The sequence below is a fragment of the Salvelinus alpinus genome, chromosome 27 (genome assembly GCF_045679555.1).
Source record: "Salvelinus alpinus chromosome 27, SLU_Salpinus.1, whole genome shotgun sequence".
Classification (NCBI taxonomy): Eukaryota; Metazoa; Chordata; class Actinopteri; order Salmoniformes; family Salmonidae; genus Salvelinus; species Salvelinus alpinus.
The window spans coordinates 8,319,019-8,333,832 of record NC_092112.1 but is presented as its reverse complement, the minus strand read 5'-3'; the positions used below and the strand labels follow the sequence as shown (position 1 = coordinate 8,333,832).

Here is a 14,814-nt window from a genome sequence, read left to right as displayed (position 1 = left end):
CTGGGGTTTATTATGAATCCCCATTAATTCCTGCCAAGGCAGCAGCTACTCTTCCTGGGGTTTATTATGGATCCCCATTAATTCCTGCCAAGGCAGCAGCTACTCCTCCTGGGGTTTATTATGGATCCCCATTCATTCCTGCCAAGGCAGCAACTACTCTTCCTGGGGTTTATTATGGATCCCCATTAGTTCCTGCCAAGGCAGCAGCTACTCTTCCTGGGGTCCAGCAAAATTAAGGCAGTTTATATACTTTTTTTTAACATTACAATACATTCACAACACACTGTGTGCCCTCAGGCCCCTACTCCACCACTACCACATATCTACAGTACTAAATCCATGTGTATGTATAGTGCGTATGTTATCGTATGTGCATGTGCCTATGTTTGTGTTCCTTCACAGTCCCCGCTGTTCCATAAGGTGTATTTTTATCTGTTTTATAAATCTGATTCTGCTGCTGCATCAGTTACCTGATGTGGAATAGAGTTCCATGTAGTCATGGCTCTATGTAGTACTGTGTACCTCCCATAGTCTGTTCTGGACTTGGGGACTGTGAAGAGACCTCTTGTGGCATGTCTTGTGGGGTATGCATGGGTGTCTGAGCTGTGTGTCAGTAGTTTTGACAGACAGCTCGGTGTATTCAACATGTCAATACCTCTCATAAATAAAAGTAGTGATGAAGTCAATCTCTCTTCCACTTTGAGCCATGAGAGATTGACATGGATATTATTAATATTAGCTCTCTGTGTACATCCAAGGGACCGCAGTGATGCCCTGTTCTGAGCCAATTGCAATTTTTCCTGAGTCCTTTTTTGTGGCACCTGACCACACGACCACACGACTGAACAGTAGTCCAGGCGCGACAAAACTAGGGCCTGTAGGACCTGCCTTGTTGATAGTGTTGTTAAGAAGGTAGAAACTAGGGCCTGTAGGACCTGCCTTGTTGATAGTGTTGTTAAGAAGGTAGAAACTAGGGCCTGTAGGACCTGCCTTGTTGATAGTGTTGTTAAGAAGGTAGAAACTAGGGCCTGTAGGACCTGCCTTGTTGATAGTGTTGTTAAGAAGGTAGAAACTAGGGCCTGTAGGACCTGCCTTGTTGATAGTGTTGTTTAGAAGGTAGAAACTAGGGCCTGTAGGACCTGCCTTGTTGATAGTGTTGTTAAGAAGGTAGAAACTAGGGCCTGTAGGACCTGCCTTGTTGATAGTGCTGTTAAGAAGGTAGAAACTAGGGCCTGTAGGACCTGCCTTGTTGATAGTGTTGTTAAGAAGGTAGAAACTAGGGCCTGTAGGACCACCCTTGTTGATAGTGTTGTTAAGAAGGTAGAAACTAGGGCCTGTAGGACCTGCCTTGTTGATAGTGTTGTTAAGAAGGTAGAAACTAGGGCCTGTAGGACCTGCCTTGTTGATAGTGTTGTTAAGAAGGTAGAAACTAGGGCCTGTAGGACCTGCCTTGTTGATAGTGTTGTTAAGAAGGTAGAGCAGGGCTTTATCATGGACAGACTTCTCCCCATCTTAGCTACTGTTGTATCAATATGTTTTGACCATGACAGTTTACATTCCAGGGTTACTCCAAGCTGTTAGTCACCTCAACTTGCTCAATTTCCACATGATTCATTATGAGTTTTAGTTGAGACTTAAAATAAGACCCGCTAGGAGCTATCTGTTCCAAATGTAACCCTTCCAGTCTTTCAAAAGTACACACACACACACACACACACACACATATATATATAAGAACCAAGTAACTAAGAGGGGTAAGTGGGCCTTGTCTGCTGGAGCAGCCCTGAGTGACAAGTCTACGTCCCAAATGGCACCCTATTCCCTACCTAGTGCACTACTTTAGACCAGGACCCATAACCACCCTATTCCCTATATAGTGCACTACTTTAGACCAGGGCCCATAACCACCCTATTCCCTATATAGTGCACTACTTTAGACCAGGACCCATAACTACCCTATTCCCTACCTAGTGCACTACTTTAGACCAGGGCCCATAACCACTCTATTCCCTACCTAGTGCACTACTTTAGACCAGGGCCCATAACCACCCTATTCCCTACCTAGTGCACTACTTTAGACCAGGGCCCATAACCACCCTATTCCCTACATAGTGCACTACTTTAGACCAGGGCCCATAACCACCCTATTCCCTACATAGTGCACTACTTTAGACCAGGACCCATAACCACCCTATTCCTCTACATAGTGCACTACTTTAGACCAGGGCCCATAACCACCCTATTCCCTACCTAGTGCACTACTTTAGACCAGGACCCATAACCATCCTATTCCCTACCTAGCGCACTACTTTAGACCAGGACCCATAACCACCCTATTCCCTACATAGTGCACTACTTTAGACCAGGGCCCAAAACCACCCTATTCCCTATATAGTGCACTACTTTAGACCAGGACCCATAACCACCCTATTCCCTATATAGTGTACTACTGTAGACCAGGACCCATAACCACCCTATTCCCTACCTAGCGCACTACTTTAGACCAGGGCCCAAAACCACCCTATTCCCTACATAGTGCACTACTTTAGACCAGGACCCATAACCACCCTATTCCCTACCTAGTGCACTACTTTAGACCAGGACCCATAACCACCCTATTCCCTACCTAGTGCACTACTTTAGACCAGGACCCATAACCACCCTATTCCCTACATAGTGCACTACTTTAGACCAGGACCCATAACCACCCTATTCCCTACCTAGTGCACTACTTTAGACCAGGACCCATAACCACCCGATTCCCTACATAGTGCACTACTTTAGACCAGAACCCTATGGGACCCTATTCCCTACATAGTGCACTACTTTAGACCAGAACCCTATGGGACCCTATTCCCTACATCGTGCCCTGGTCAAAAGTAGGGCATTTGCACTATAAAGGGAATAGGGTTCCATTTAGGATTCACTATGAGGGACTGCACCCTACCTTAGAGGGACTGCACCCTACCTTAGAGGGACTGCACCCTACCTTAGAGGGACTGCACCCTACCTTAGAGGGACTGCACCCTACCTTAGAGGGACTGCACCCTACCTTAGAGGGACTGCACCCTACCTTAGAGGGACTGCCTTTAAAAAGCAACAAACCTTTGAAAATTGCCTATGTGGCAATGATATGAGTCAGGAAAGTTATTCTAAAGTGTAAATAGAATACATTTTGTTTTTGATTTGACGATGTACATTTGCTGCAACAAAACACCTTAGTATGATGTTTTAGTTGGGCAATTTTACATATTCGGGGAAAGAAAATACCAAAATTAATTATCTTAGTTATCTTAGATTCATTCTGGGGATTTTGAGGAAGTGAAATAGGCAGTGTTTCATGGGGGACAAACATCATTAACCGGAATCGGTCAGGATACACACCTACAACACTGAAATCTAGTTGTTTTTTAATGAGCAACGTCCTAAATCGTGTGACTGGCTGACCTGCGTGTGACTGGCTGACCTTGTGACTGGCTGTCACTAGGTCACAGGTTAAAAAAATTCAAGGGAAACAGCAGAACTGGCCACGTACTGTACAGGCCCTGGTCAAAAGTACAGCACTATAAAGGGAATATCATGGACGACATGTAGATAGATATACAGGGCCTTCAGAAAGTATTCACACCCCTTGACTTCTTCTACATTTTGTTGTGTTACAGCCTGAATTTAAAATGGATTAAATGTAGATTTTTTTTTGTGTCACTGGCCTACACACACACACACAATACCCTATAATGTCAAAGTGGAATGATGTTTTTTTTTTAGAAAAATTCATAAAAAATTATAACCTGAAATGTCTTGAGTCAATAAGAATTCAACCACTTTGTTATGGCAAACGTAAATACGTTCAGGAGTAAACATTTGCTTAACAAGTCACATAAGTTGCATGGACTCACTCTGTGTGCAATAATAGTGTTTAACATCATTTTTGAATGACTAATCTCATGTCTGTACCCCACAAATAGCTGCGTGGGAGGCACAGGGGTGGCAGCTAGCTTAGTGGTTAGAGCTTTGGACTAGTAACCGAAAGGTCGCAAGATCGAATCCCCGAGCTGACAAGGTACACATCTGTCGTTCTGCCCCTGAACAAGGCAGGTAACCCACTTGTTCCTAGGCCGTCATTGAAAATAAGAATAAGTTCTTAACTGACTTGCCTAGTTAAATAAAGGTAAAATAAAACATACAACATACAATTATCTGTAAGGTCCCTCAGGCGAGCAGTGAATTTCAAACACAGATTCAACCACAAAGACCAGGGAGGTTTTCCAATGCCTCTCAAAGGGCACCTATTGGTAGATGGGTACACATAAGAAGCAGACATTGAATATCCCTTTGTGAAGTTATTAATTTCACTTTAGATGGTGTATCAATACACCCAGTCACTACAAAGATAAAGGCGTCCTTCCTAACTCAGTTGCCGGAGAGGAAGGAAACCCCTCAGGGCCAGTAGTGACTTTAAAACAGTTCCAGAGTTTAATGGCTGTGATAGGAGAAAACTGAGGCTGGCTCAACAACACTGTAGTTACTCCACAATACTAACCTAAATGACAGAGTGAAAGAAGGAAGCCTGTACAGAATACAAATATTCTAAAACATACATCCTGTTTGCAACAAGGTACTAAAGTAAATCTGCAAAAAATGCAACTTTATGTCCTGAATACAAAGTGATATATTTGGGGCAAATCCAACACATCACTGAGTATCACTCATCATATTTTCAAGCATGGTGGTGGCTACATCATGTTATGGATATGCTTGTCAAAGAAACGGAATAGAGCTAAGCACAGGCAAAATCCTAGAGGAAAAGTTGGTTCAGTTTGCTTTCCAACAGACACTAGGAGACAAATTCACCTTTCAGCAGGACAAAAACCTTAAACACACGGCCAAATCTACACTGGAGCTGCTTACAAAGACAACACTGAACGTTCCTGAGTTGCCTAGTTACAGTTTTGACTTAAATTGGCTTGAAAATCTATGGCCAGACTTGAAAATGGTTGTCCAGCAACGATCAACAACCAACTTGATAGAGCTTGAAGAATTCTTTAAAAGAATAATGTGTAAATATTGTACAACCCAGGTGTGCAAAATTCTTAGAGACTTACCCAGAAAGACTCAAAGCTGTAATATCGGCTAATGGTGATTCTAACATGTATTGACTCAGGGGTGTGAATACTTATGTAAATTAGATATTTCTGTATTTAATTTAATACATTTGCTAACATTTCTAAAAACATGTTTTCACTTTGTCATTATGGGACATTGTCATGTCATTATGGGGTATTGTGATGTCATTGTGGGGTATTGTGATGTCATTATGGGGTATTGTGTGTTGATGGGTGAGAAACAAAATATATTTAATGAATTGTTGAATTCAGGCTGTAACACAACAAAATGTGGAATAAGTCAATACTTTCTGAAGGCATCGTAAATCCATAACTAAACATAACGTATGACTCTCGGGATGTAATTCTCTGACAGACCTCTCGGAGGCGCTGTTGCCCACGAAGGTCCCGAACTGCGAGGCGTAGGCGTGTTCGAAGAGCAGAACCAGGAAGTGTTGCGAGAACTGGAAGGAGCAGGGGAACTGGCGGAGGATCTGCCACACACAGTCTAGGAAGAGCAGGAACACCGGAGCTTCACAACGAGGCTTACTGTTACTGTAGGCTGACTGGGAACAACGCTGCTGGAACGGATGGCCCGCCTAGAGGGAGGAGGGAGATATAACAAAGAAACACATTACTAAACTTAGAATCAGCTATTAGAGAGTACCAGAACCCACTGGATTCTCTAAATCAGCTATTAGAGACCACCAGAACCCACTGGATTCTCTAAATCAGCTATTAGAGACCACCAGAACCCACTGGATTCTCTAAATCAGCTATTAGAGACCACCAGAACCCACTGGATTCTCTAAATCAGCTATTAGAGAGTACCAGAACCCACTGGATTCTCTAAATCGGCTATTAGAGACCACCAGAACCTACTTGATTCTCTAATTACATTGGATGAGCTAGACAAAATACAAACCCTCAAACCCAAAAAGGCCTGTGGTGTTGATGGTATACTAAACTAAATAATTAAATATACAGCCCAAAAATTAAAATAGGCTATTCTTAAACTCAGACTTATTCTAAAATAGATTCAATTGTTTTTTGTCCTCAATCGACAAACAATACCCCATAATGACAAAGCAAAAACAGGTTTTTATAAATGTATTAAACATTTTAAACTGAAATATCACATTTAAATAAGTATTCAGACCCTTTACTCAGTACTTTGTTGAAGCACATTTGGCAGTGATTACAGCCTCGAGTCTTCTTGGGTATGACACTACAAGTTCGGCACACCTGTATTTGGGGAGTTTCTCCGATTCTTCTCTGCAGATCCTCTAAAGCTATGTCAGGTTGGATGGGGAGAGTTGTTGCGCAGCTATTTTCAGGTCTCTCCAGAGATGTCAAATCAAATCAAATCAAATTTTATTAGTCACATACACATGGTTAGCAGATGTTAATGCGAGTGTAGCGAAATGCTTGTGCTTCTAGTTCCGACAATGCAGTAATAACCAACAGTAATCTAACCTAACAATTCCACAACTACTACCTTACACACACACACAAGTGTAAAGGGATAAAGAATATGTACATAAAGATATATGAATGAGTGATGGTACAGACGGCATAGGCAAGATGCAGTAGATGGTATAGAGTGCGGTATATACATATGAGATGAGTACTGTAGGGTATGTAAACATAAAGTGGCATAGTTTAAAGTGGCTAGTGGTACATGTATTACATAAAGATGGCAAGATGCAGTAGATGATATAGAGTACAGTATATACATATGAGATGGGTAATGTAGGGTATGTAAACATTGTATTAAGTGGCATTGTTTAAAGTGGCTAGTGGTACATTTTTACATAATTTCCATCAATTCCCATTTTTAAAGTGGCTGGAGTTGAGTCAGTGTGTTGGCAGCGGCCGCTAAATGTTAGTGGTGGCTGTTTAACAGTCTGATGGCCTTGAGATAGAAGCTGTTTTTCAGTCTCTCGGTCCCTGCTTTGATGCACCTGTACTGACCTCGCCTTCTGGATGATAGCGGGGTGAACAGGCAGTGGCTTGGGTGGTTGTTGTCCTTGATGATCTTTATGGCCTTCCTGTGACATCGGGTGGTGTAGGTGTCCTGGAGGGCAGGTAGTTTGCCCCTGGTGATGCGTTCTGCAGACCTCACTACCCTCTGGAGAGCCTTACGGTTGTGGGCGGAGCAGTTGCCGTACCAGGCGGTGATACAGCCCGACAGGATGCTCTCGATTGTGCATCTGTAGAAGTTTGTGAGTGCTTTTGGTGACAAGCCGAATTTCTTCAGCCTCCTGAGGTTGAAGAGGCGCTGCTGCGCCTTCTTCACAACGCTGTCTGTGTGGGTGGACCAATTCAGTTTGTCCGTGATGTGTACACCGAGGAACTTAAAACTTTCCACCTTCTCCACTACTGACCCGTCGATGTGGATAGGGGGGTGCTCCCTCTGCTGTTTCCTGAAGTCCACAATCATCTCCTTTGTTTTGTTGACGTTGAGTGTGAGGTTATTTTCCTGACACCACACTCCGAGGGCCCTCACCTCCTCGGTGTTCGATTGGGTTCAAGTCCAGGCTCTGGCCGGGACACTCAAGAACATTCAGAGACTTGTCCCGAAGCCACTCCTGCGTTGTCTTGGCTGTGTGCTTAGTGTCTTTGACCTGTTGGAAGGTGAACCTTCGCTCCAGTCTGAGGACCTGAGCGCTCTGCAGAAGGTTGTCATCAAGAATCTCTCTGTACTCTATCCAGAATTCGGGCTAGTCTCGCAGTCCCTGTCGCTGAAAAACATCCCCACAGCATGATGCTGCCACCACCATGCTTCACAGTAGGGATGGTTCCAGGTTTCGTCCAGACGTGACAATTGGCATTCAGGCCAAAGAGTTCAATCTTGGTTTCATCAGACCAGAGAAACTTGTTTCTCGTGGTCTGAGAGTCCTTTAGGTGCCTTTTGGCAAACTCCAAGCAGGCTGTCATGTGCCTTTTACTGAGAAGTGGCTTCCGCCTGGCTACTCTACCATAAAAGCCTGATTGGTGGAGTGCTGCAGAGATGGTTGTCCTTCTGGAAGGTTCTTCCATCTCCACAGAGGAACTCTGGAGCTCTGTCAGAGTGACCATCGATTTCTTAGTCACCTCCCTGACCAAGGCCCTTCTCCCCCGATTGCTCAGTTTGGCCAGGCGGCCAGCTCTAGGAAGAGTCTTTGTTGTTCAAAACTTCGTCCATTTAAGAATGATGGAGGCCACTGTGTTCTTGGGGACCTTCAATGCGGCAGAAATGTTTTGGTACCCTTCCCCAGATCTGTGCCTCAACACATTCCTGTCTCGGAGCTTTACGGACAATTCCTCATGGCTTGGTTTTTGCTCTGACATGCACTGTCAACTGTGGGACCTTATATAGAGAGGTGTGTACCTTTCCAAATCATGTCCAATCAACTGAATTTACCACAAGTGGACTCCAATCAAGTTGTAGAAACATCTCTAGGATGATCAATGGAAACAGGATGCACCTGAGCTCAATTTCGAGGGTCATAGCAAAGGGTCTGAATACTTACATAAATAAGGTATTTAAAAAAAAAAATTTATATATAAATTTGCCAGAAGTTCTAAAAACCTGTTTTTGCTTTGTCCTTATGGGGGTTTGTGTGTATTGATTGATGAGGATTGTTTTTCTTCATCCATTTAAGAATAAGGCAGAATTAATGAATTGGCGAAGGCACTAGAACAGTCTGCAGCACCCGGCCTCACCCTACTAATGTTTGCTGATGATCTGGTGCTTCTGTCCCCAACCAAAGAGGGCCTACAGCAGCACCTAGATCTTCTGCACAGATTCTGTCAGACCTGGGCCCTGACAGTAAATCTCAGTAAGACAAAAATAATGGTGTTCAAAAAAAAGGTCCAGTTGCCAGGACAACACATACACATTCTATTGAGACACCGTTGCCATAGAGCACACAAACAACTATATCTACCTCGGCCTAAACATCAACACCACATGTAACTTCCACAAGGCTGTGAACAATCTAAGAGACAAGGCAAGGGCCTTCTATGGCATCAAAAGGAACATAAAAGTCGCCATCCTAATTGATCTGGCTAAAAATACTTGAATCAGTTATCGAACCCATTGCCCTCTATGGTTGTGAGGTCTGGGGTCCACTCACCAACCAATAATTCACAAAATGGGACAAACATTCAATTGAGACTCCGCATGCAGAATTCTGCAAAAAATATACTTGTGTACAACGCAAAAACCCAAATAATGCAGAGCAGAATTAGGACTATACCCACTAGTTATGAACATCCAGAAAATAGCTGTTAAATTCCACAACCACCTAAAAGGAAGCGATGCCCACAACTTCCACAACAAAGCCATCACCTACAGAGAGATTAACCTAGAGAAGAGTCCCCTCAGCAAGCTGGTTCTAGGGCTCTGTTGACAAACACAAACCCACCCCACAGAGCCCCAGGACAGAAACACATTTTGACCCAACCAAATCATGAGAAAGCAGAAATAGAATTAATTGACACACTGGAAGGAATCAACCCCCAAAAAACAGAGCAAACTGGAATGCTGTCTGGCCCTAAACAGAGAGTACACACTGGCAGAATACCTGACCACCGTGACTGACCCAACATTAAGAAAATCCTTGACTTTGTACAGACTCAAGTGAGGATAGCCTTGCTATTGAGAGAAGCCGCCATAGGCAGACGTGGCTCTCGAGGGAAAACAATATTTGTGCACACTGCCCACCAAATGAGGTGGAAACCAGGGGTTGGAACCAAAATGATTTTCCAATTATTTAATTCTGAACAGAACCACTATTTTTCCATTGTTCCAACCAGCAAAATAAAGTACCTGAAAATCTTTTACCGATTCATAGTTTTTTCCTGTTCCCTAAAAAAAAAAAATGATCTATGAAATCAACAGTCAACATTTTTTTTTTTTTACATTTAGCTCATTACAATTACTTCACCAATCACAGTGGATAGAGAAACGTGAAAATTTGGCCTATAGTATCCATAATTAGCATAGGAAAAAATAAAAAGAATTCTCCCCATCTTCTGAATTATGCTTAACACTTCAGTACAGTACCCAATGCTTTGGAGGGGGGAGGGACAGGTAGCCTAAACACACATTGGCAAAGATTTTCAGCTGGCATGGAGACACTGGAATAAGTTCTGAGTGACAGAGTGAGGGCTTTGCATAGGTGCTTTGTTGCATTTTTGGGGGGGACAACAACAACAAAAATGCCTGGAACTTAAAATGTTATTAACTGGTTCCCTTGCTTTTAAAATAACGGTTCTGTTCCGGAACAGTGTGGATCACTTTCGTTCTCGGTTCTGTTTCTGTTCCTTGACCCACAAAGAATTTGAAAAAAAATCATACAGTGGGGAGAACAAGTATTTGATACACTGCCGATTTTGCAGGTTTTCCTACTTACAAAGCATGTAGAGGTCTGTAATTTTTATCATAGGTACACTTCAACTATGAGAGACGGAATCTAAAACAAAAATCCAGAAAATCACATTGTATGATTTTTAAGTAATTAATTTGCATTTTATTGCATGACATAAGTATTTGATACATCAGAAAAGCAGAACTTAATATTTGGTACAGAAACCTTTGTTTGCAATTACAGAGATCATACGTTTCCTGTAGTTCTTGACTAGGTTTGCACACACTGCAGCAGGGATTTTGGCCCACTCCTCCCTACAGATCTTCTCCAGATCCTTCAGGTTTCGGGGCTGTCGCTGGGCAATACGGACTTTCAGCTCCCTCCAAAGATTTTCTATTGGGTTCAGGTCTGGAGACTGGCTAGGCCACTCCAGGACCTTGAGATGCTTCTTACGGAGCCACTCCTTAGTTGCCATGGCTGTGTGTTTCGTGTCGTTGTCATGCTGGAAGACCCAGCCACGACCCATCTTCAATGCTCTTACTGAGGGAAGGAGGTTGTTGGCCAAGATCTCGCGATACATGGCCCCATCCATCCTCCCCTCAATACGGTGCAGTCGTCCTGTCCCCTTTGCAGAAAAGCATCCCCAAAGAATGATGTTTCCACCTCCATGCTTCACGGTTGGGATGGTGTTCTTGGGGTTGTACTCATACTTCTTCTTCCTCCAAACACGGCGAGTGGAGTTAGACCAAAAAGCTCTATTTTTGTCTCATCAGACCACATGACCTTCTCCCATTCCTCCTCTGGATCATCCAGATGGTCATTGGCAAACTTCAGACAGGCCTGGACATGCACTGGCTTAAGCAGGGGGACCTTGCGTGCGCTGCAGGATTTTAATCCATGACGGCGTAGTGTGTTACTAATGGTTTTCTTTGAGACTGTGGTCCCAGCTCTCTTCAGGTCATTGACCAGGTCCTGCCGTGTAGTTCTGGGCTGATCCCTCACCTTCCTCATGATCATTGATGCCCCACGAGGTGAAATCTTGCATGGAGCCCCAGACCGAGGGTGATTGACCGTCATCTTGAACTTCTTCCATTTTCTAATAATTGCGCCAACAGTTGTTTCCTTCTCACCAAGCTGCTTGCCTATTGTCCTGTAGCCCATCCCAGCCTTGTGCAGGTCTACAATTTTATCCCTGATGTCCTTACACAGCTCTCTGGTCTTGGCCATTGTGGAGAGGTTGGAATCTGTTTGATTGAGTGTGTGGACAGGTGTCTTTTATACAGGTAACGAGTTCAAACAGGTGCAGTTAATACAGGTAATGAGTGGAGAACAGGAGGGCTTCTTAAAGAAAAACTAACAGGTCTGTGAGAGCCGGAATTCTTACTGGTTGGTAGGTGATCAAATACTTATGTCACGCAATAAAATGCAAATTAATTATTTAAAAATCATACAATGTGATTTTCTGGATTTTTGTTTTAGATTCCGTCTCTCACAGTTGAAGTGTACCTATGATAAAAATGACAGACCTCTACATGCTTTGTAAGTAGGAAAACCTGCAAAATCGGCAGTGTATCAAATACTTGTTCTCCCCACTGTATATTGATAAACTCCCATTCTATTAGGCGAAATACTGCAACGTGCAATCTCAGCAGCAAGATGTGTGGCAGGATGCCATGAGAAAAGGGAAACCAGTGTAACACTAACAACACTGTAAATACAACCAATATTTATTTTGTTTGTTTGTGTTTGTTTATCTTCCCCTATTATTCATACTACAACTACTTGCACATTACTAAAACACGATACATAGCTGATAATTTTACACTTGAAACGTCTATTGTTTTTGAAACCTTTATGAGCGCAAGGTTTACTGTTCATTTCAACAACAAAAAATTGTTAATGTTGTTTTTGTTTATTTCACTGGTTTGGCAATGTGTTACCTGCAGCCACTCTCTCTCCACTAAAGTTTGGAATCCCTGGATGGTCCTGCAGGCTGGGTCCAGGATGATCTGAGCCAGAGACGTCACCTGTAGGGTCGAGTCTGTCCCCTCTGTCCCGTGCACAAGTACTGACGCACCCTCCCTGAGACAGACAGACAGACGCGAGAGGGATAAAAGTTGATTGAGTTTAACTTCAAAGAGAGACAGAGATAGATAGAGAGATACCCTATAGTAGGTTATCTACCTGTCGATGCACTGAGCAGCCAGACAGGCAGTAGTGAGGATCTCCTTGACGTGAGTCTGCCAGTTAGAAGCCTCTAGTTTACTGAGCCAGCGGTCCATACTGTGGCTCTGGTCATTACAGGCTTCTACCAGCTTTATCAGGCTCTCCTGGAGAATACTGGACCTGGGGGGGAGAGGAGAGGTTATAACAGACTTCTACCAGCTTTATCAGGCTCTCCTGGAGAATACTGGGCCTGGGGGGGGGGAGAGGTTATAACAGACTTCTACCAGCTTTATCAGGCTCTCCTGGAGAATACTGGACCTGGGGGGGGGGGGGGGGGGGGGGAGGTTATGACAGGCTTCTACCAGCTTAATCAGGCTCTCCTGGAGAATACTGGACCTGGGGGGGGGGGGGGGGGAGAGGTTATAACAGACTTCTACCAGCTTTATCAGGCTCTCCTGGTGAATACTGGACCTGGGGGGGGGGAGAGGTTATAACAGACTTCTACCAGCTTTATCAGGCTCTCCTGGAGAATACTGGACCTGGGGGGAGAGGAGAGGTTATAACAGGCTTCTACCAGCTTTATCAGGCTCTCCTGGAGAATACTGGACCTGGGGGGGGGGGGGGAGGAGAGGTTATAACAGGCTTCTACCAGCTTTATCAGGCTCTCCACTTTACATCATTTAAAATTACAATTCTTGTCTTTCATAATTTAGTCAGATATACTTGGATGTGTAGTGTCAGCGTTTGTTGCTGGCGTGTCATGCCTACATTTGATAATCTTGCCAATGAAAAAAATGATTAGGGTAGTTTGTAATATCAGTGGGCTTTGTGATGAATGAGCCATCTGATTCAATGATTGATGGAGCTGAGTTTGCCTTTTTGCCCAAAATGTAATTTAAGGTGCTGCAAAGCTTTTTTACTGTCGTTCTTCTTTGTTTCATAGTGTAGTTTCTTCTTCTTCCTTGTATTCAGTTTAGTCACATGATTTATCAATTTGCAGTACGTTTGCCAATCGGTTGTGCTGCCAGACTTATTTGCTTACTATATAAACGTATTATTTTGCCTCGTCCCTCTCAACCGTAACAATTTTTAAATTCCTCATCAATCCCTGATACCCTGAGCCCATCATACGTTATCTAACGGAGTTCCAGAGACAGCCGGAATATGAATGTCATCTGTTACTAGCAAATTATTGATTTCATGAATTCTTGTTTCTTAAACTACATATGTTAACGTGGGCTGTTTTTAACACTTTTCAGGGATGCTTGATGGTTTTCATTGCTTTACTGGGAAGCTTAGCAGAAGTAGACATGCTCATGTTCTTTGTGTTAGCGCAGGGTGAGCTGCACACAGTGGACTGTCTACTAGGGCACACCGCCTCAGTGCTGACAGTATCACTCTGGTTCATTAGGTACATGATTACTGCTGTGGGATCAGCAGAGACATTCAGGGCAGTTAGAGGGACATAAATTAGGTTACTTACATTGTGTCTTCCAATGCCCCTGGTATATTGTACATTTGCTGAAGCATTATGACAACTCAGCGACACAATCGTAGGGATTAACTAAGCTGGGTTTGGGTCGTTGATAAGTCATTGTCTCAACGCAGCCTTATAATGCTGTGAAAGGATCCAGGAACACAAATGATTTGGGTGGATCCCATCCTCATAAAACTAGCTTTTTTTCCAGAAAGTATAAACATTGTCAATAAATGTTACACCCACAGAGCTGCAATAGTCTCGTAGCCAGTTATGTCGGGCTAAAAGTCTGTTATGGCGGGCTAAGTCACGACTTAGGGAGGGCAAAGGGCCAGATATTATGGGGCATTTGTTGGTATCAAGCAGAGACCCAATCAGTTATTTTAAATCCATCTTCAGATGTTCTGAGCTGCCCTTCATAATGTCATTGAGTGGGGAAACGTCCATCAGCCCCCGAGTGGCGTCCAGCCATAGGAGCTGAGAACCAGATAGTTCCCATTTGCATTCTCCCTATAAGTTCGAGCAAAATTGACATTTTCTTGCTAAGGATAGCCAACTCATTCCTGTAATCCTTCGCTAGCAAACAATTGCCACATTGGTAGTCCGCATTGTCAATATTGTCCCGGACAAGAGCGTAATAAACATAGCTTCTACAGCGCTGGAAATGTTAAGTTAGCTATTCCAGGCGAAGCGAGCTCCATTGCAACCT

At 43.6% G+C, this 14,814-nt stretch overlaps 1 protein-coding gene across 2 annotated transcripts in view; it reads right to left on the bottom strand.

The window, feature by feature from the left end:
• The window catches only part of mtmr9 (myotubularin related protein 9), a 54,041-nt gene that overhangs the window by 24,229 nt on the left and 14,998 nt on the right, over positions 1-14,814 (bottom strand). For both annotated transcript variants that reach the window (XM_071369332.1, XM_071369333.1), the window contains exons 7-9: positions 12,647-12,808; positions 12,403-12,544; positions 5,484-5,704 (exon numbers count right to left, since the gene is read on the bottom strand). In XM_071369332.1, the coding sequence (XP_071225433.1) occupies positions 5,484-5,704; positions 12,403-12,544; positions 12,647-12,808 (525 nt within the window). The remainder of the gene's footprint in view (positions 1-5,483; positions 5,705-12,402; positions 12,545-12,646; positions 12,809-14,814) is intronic.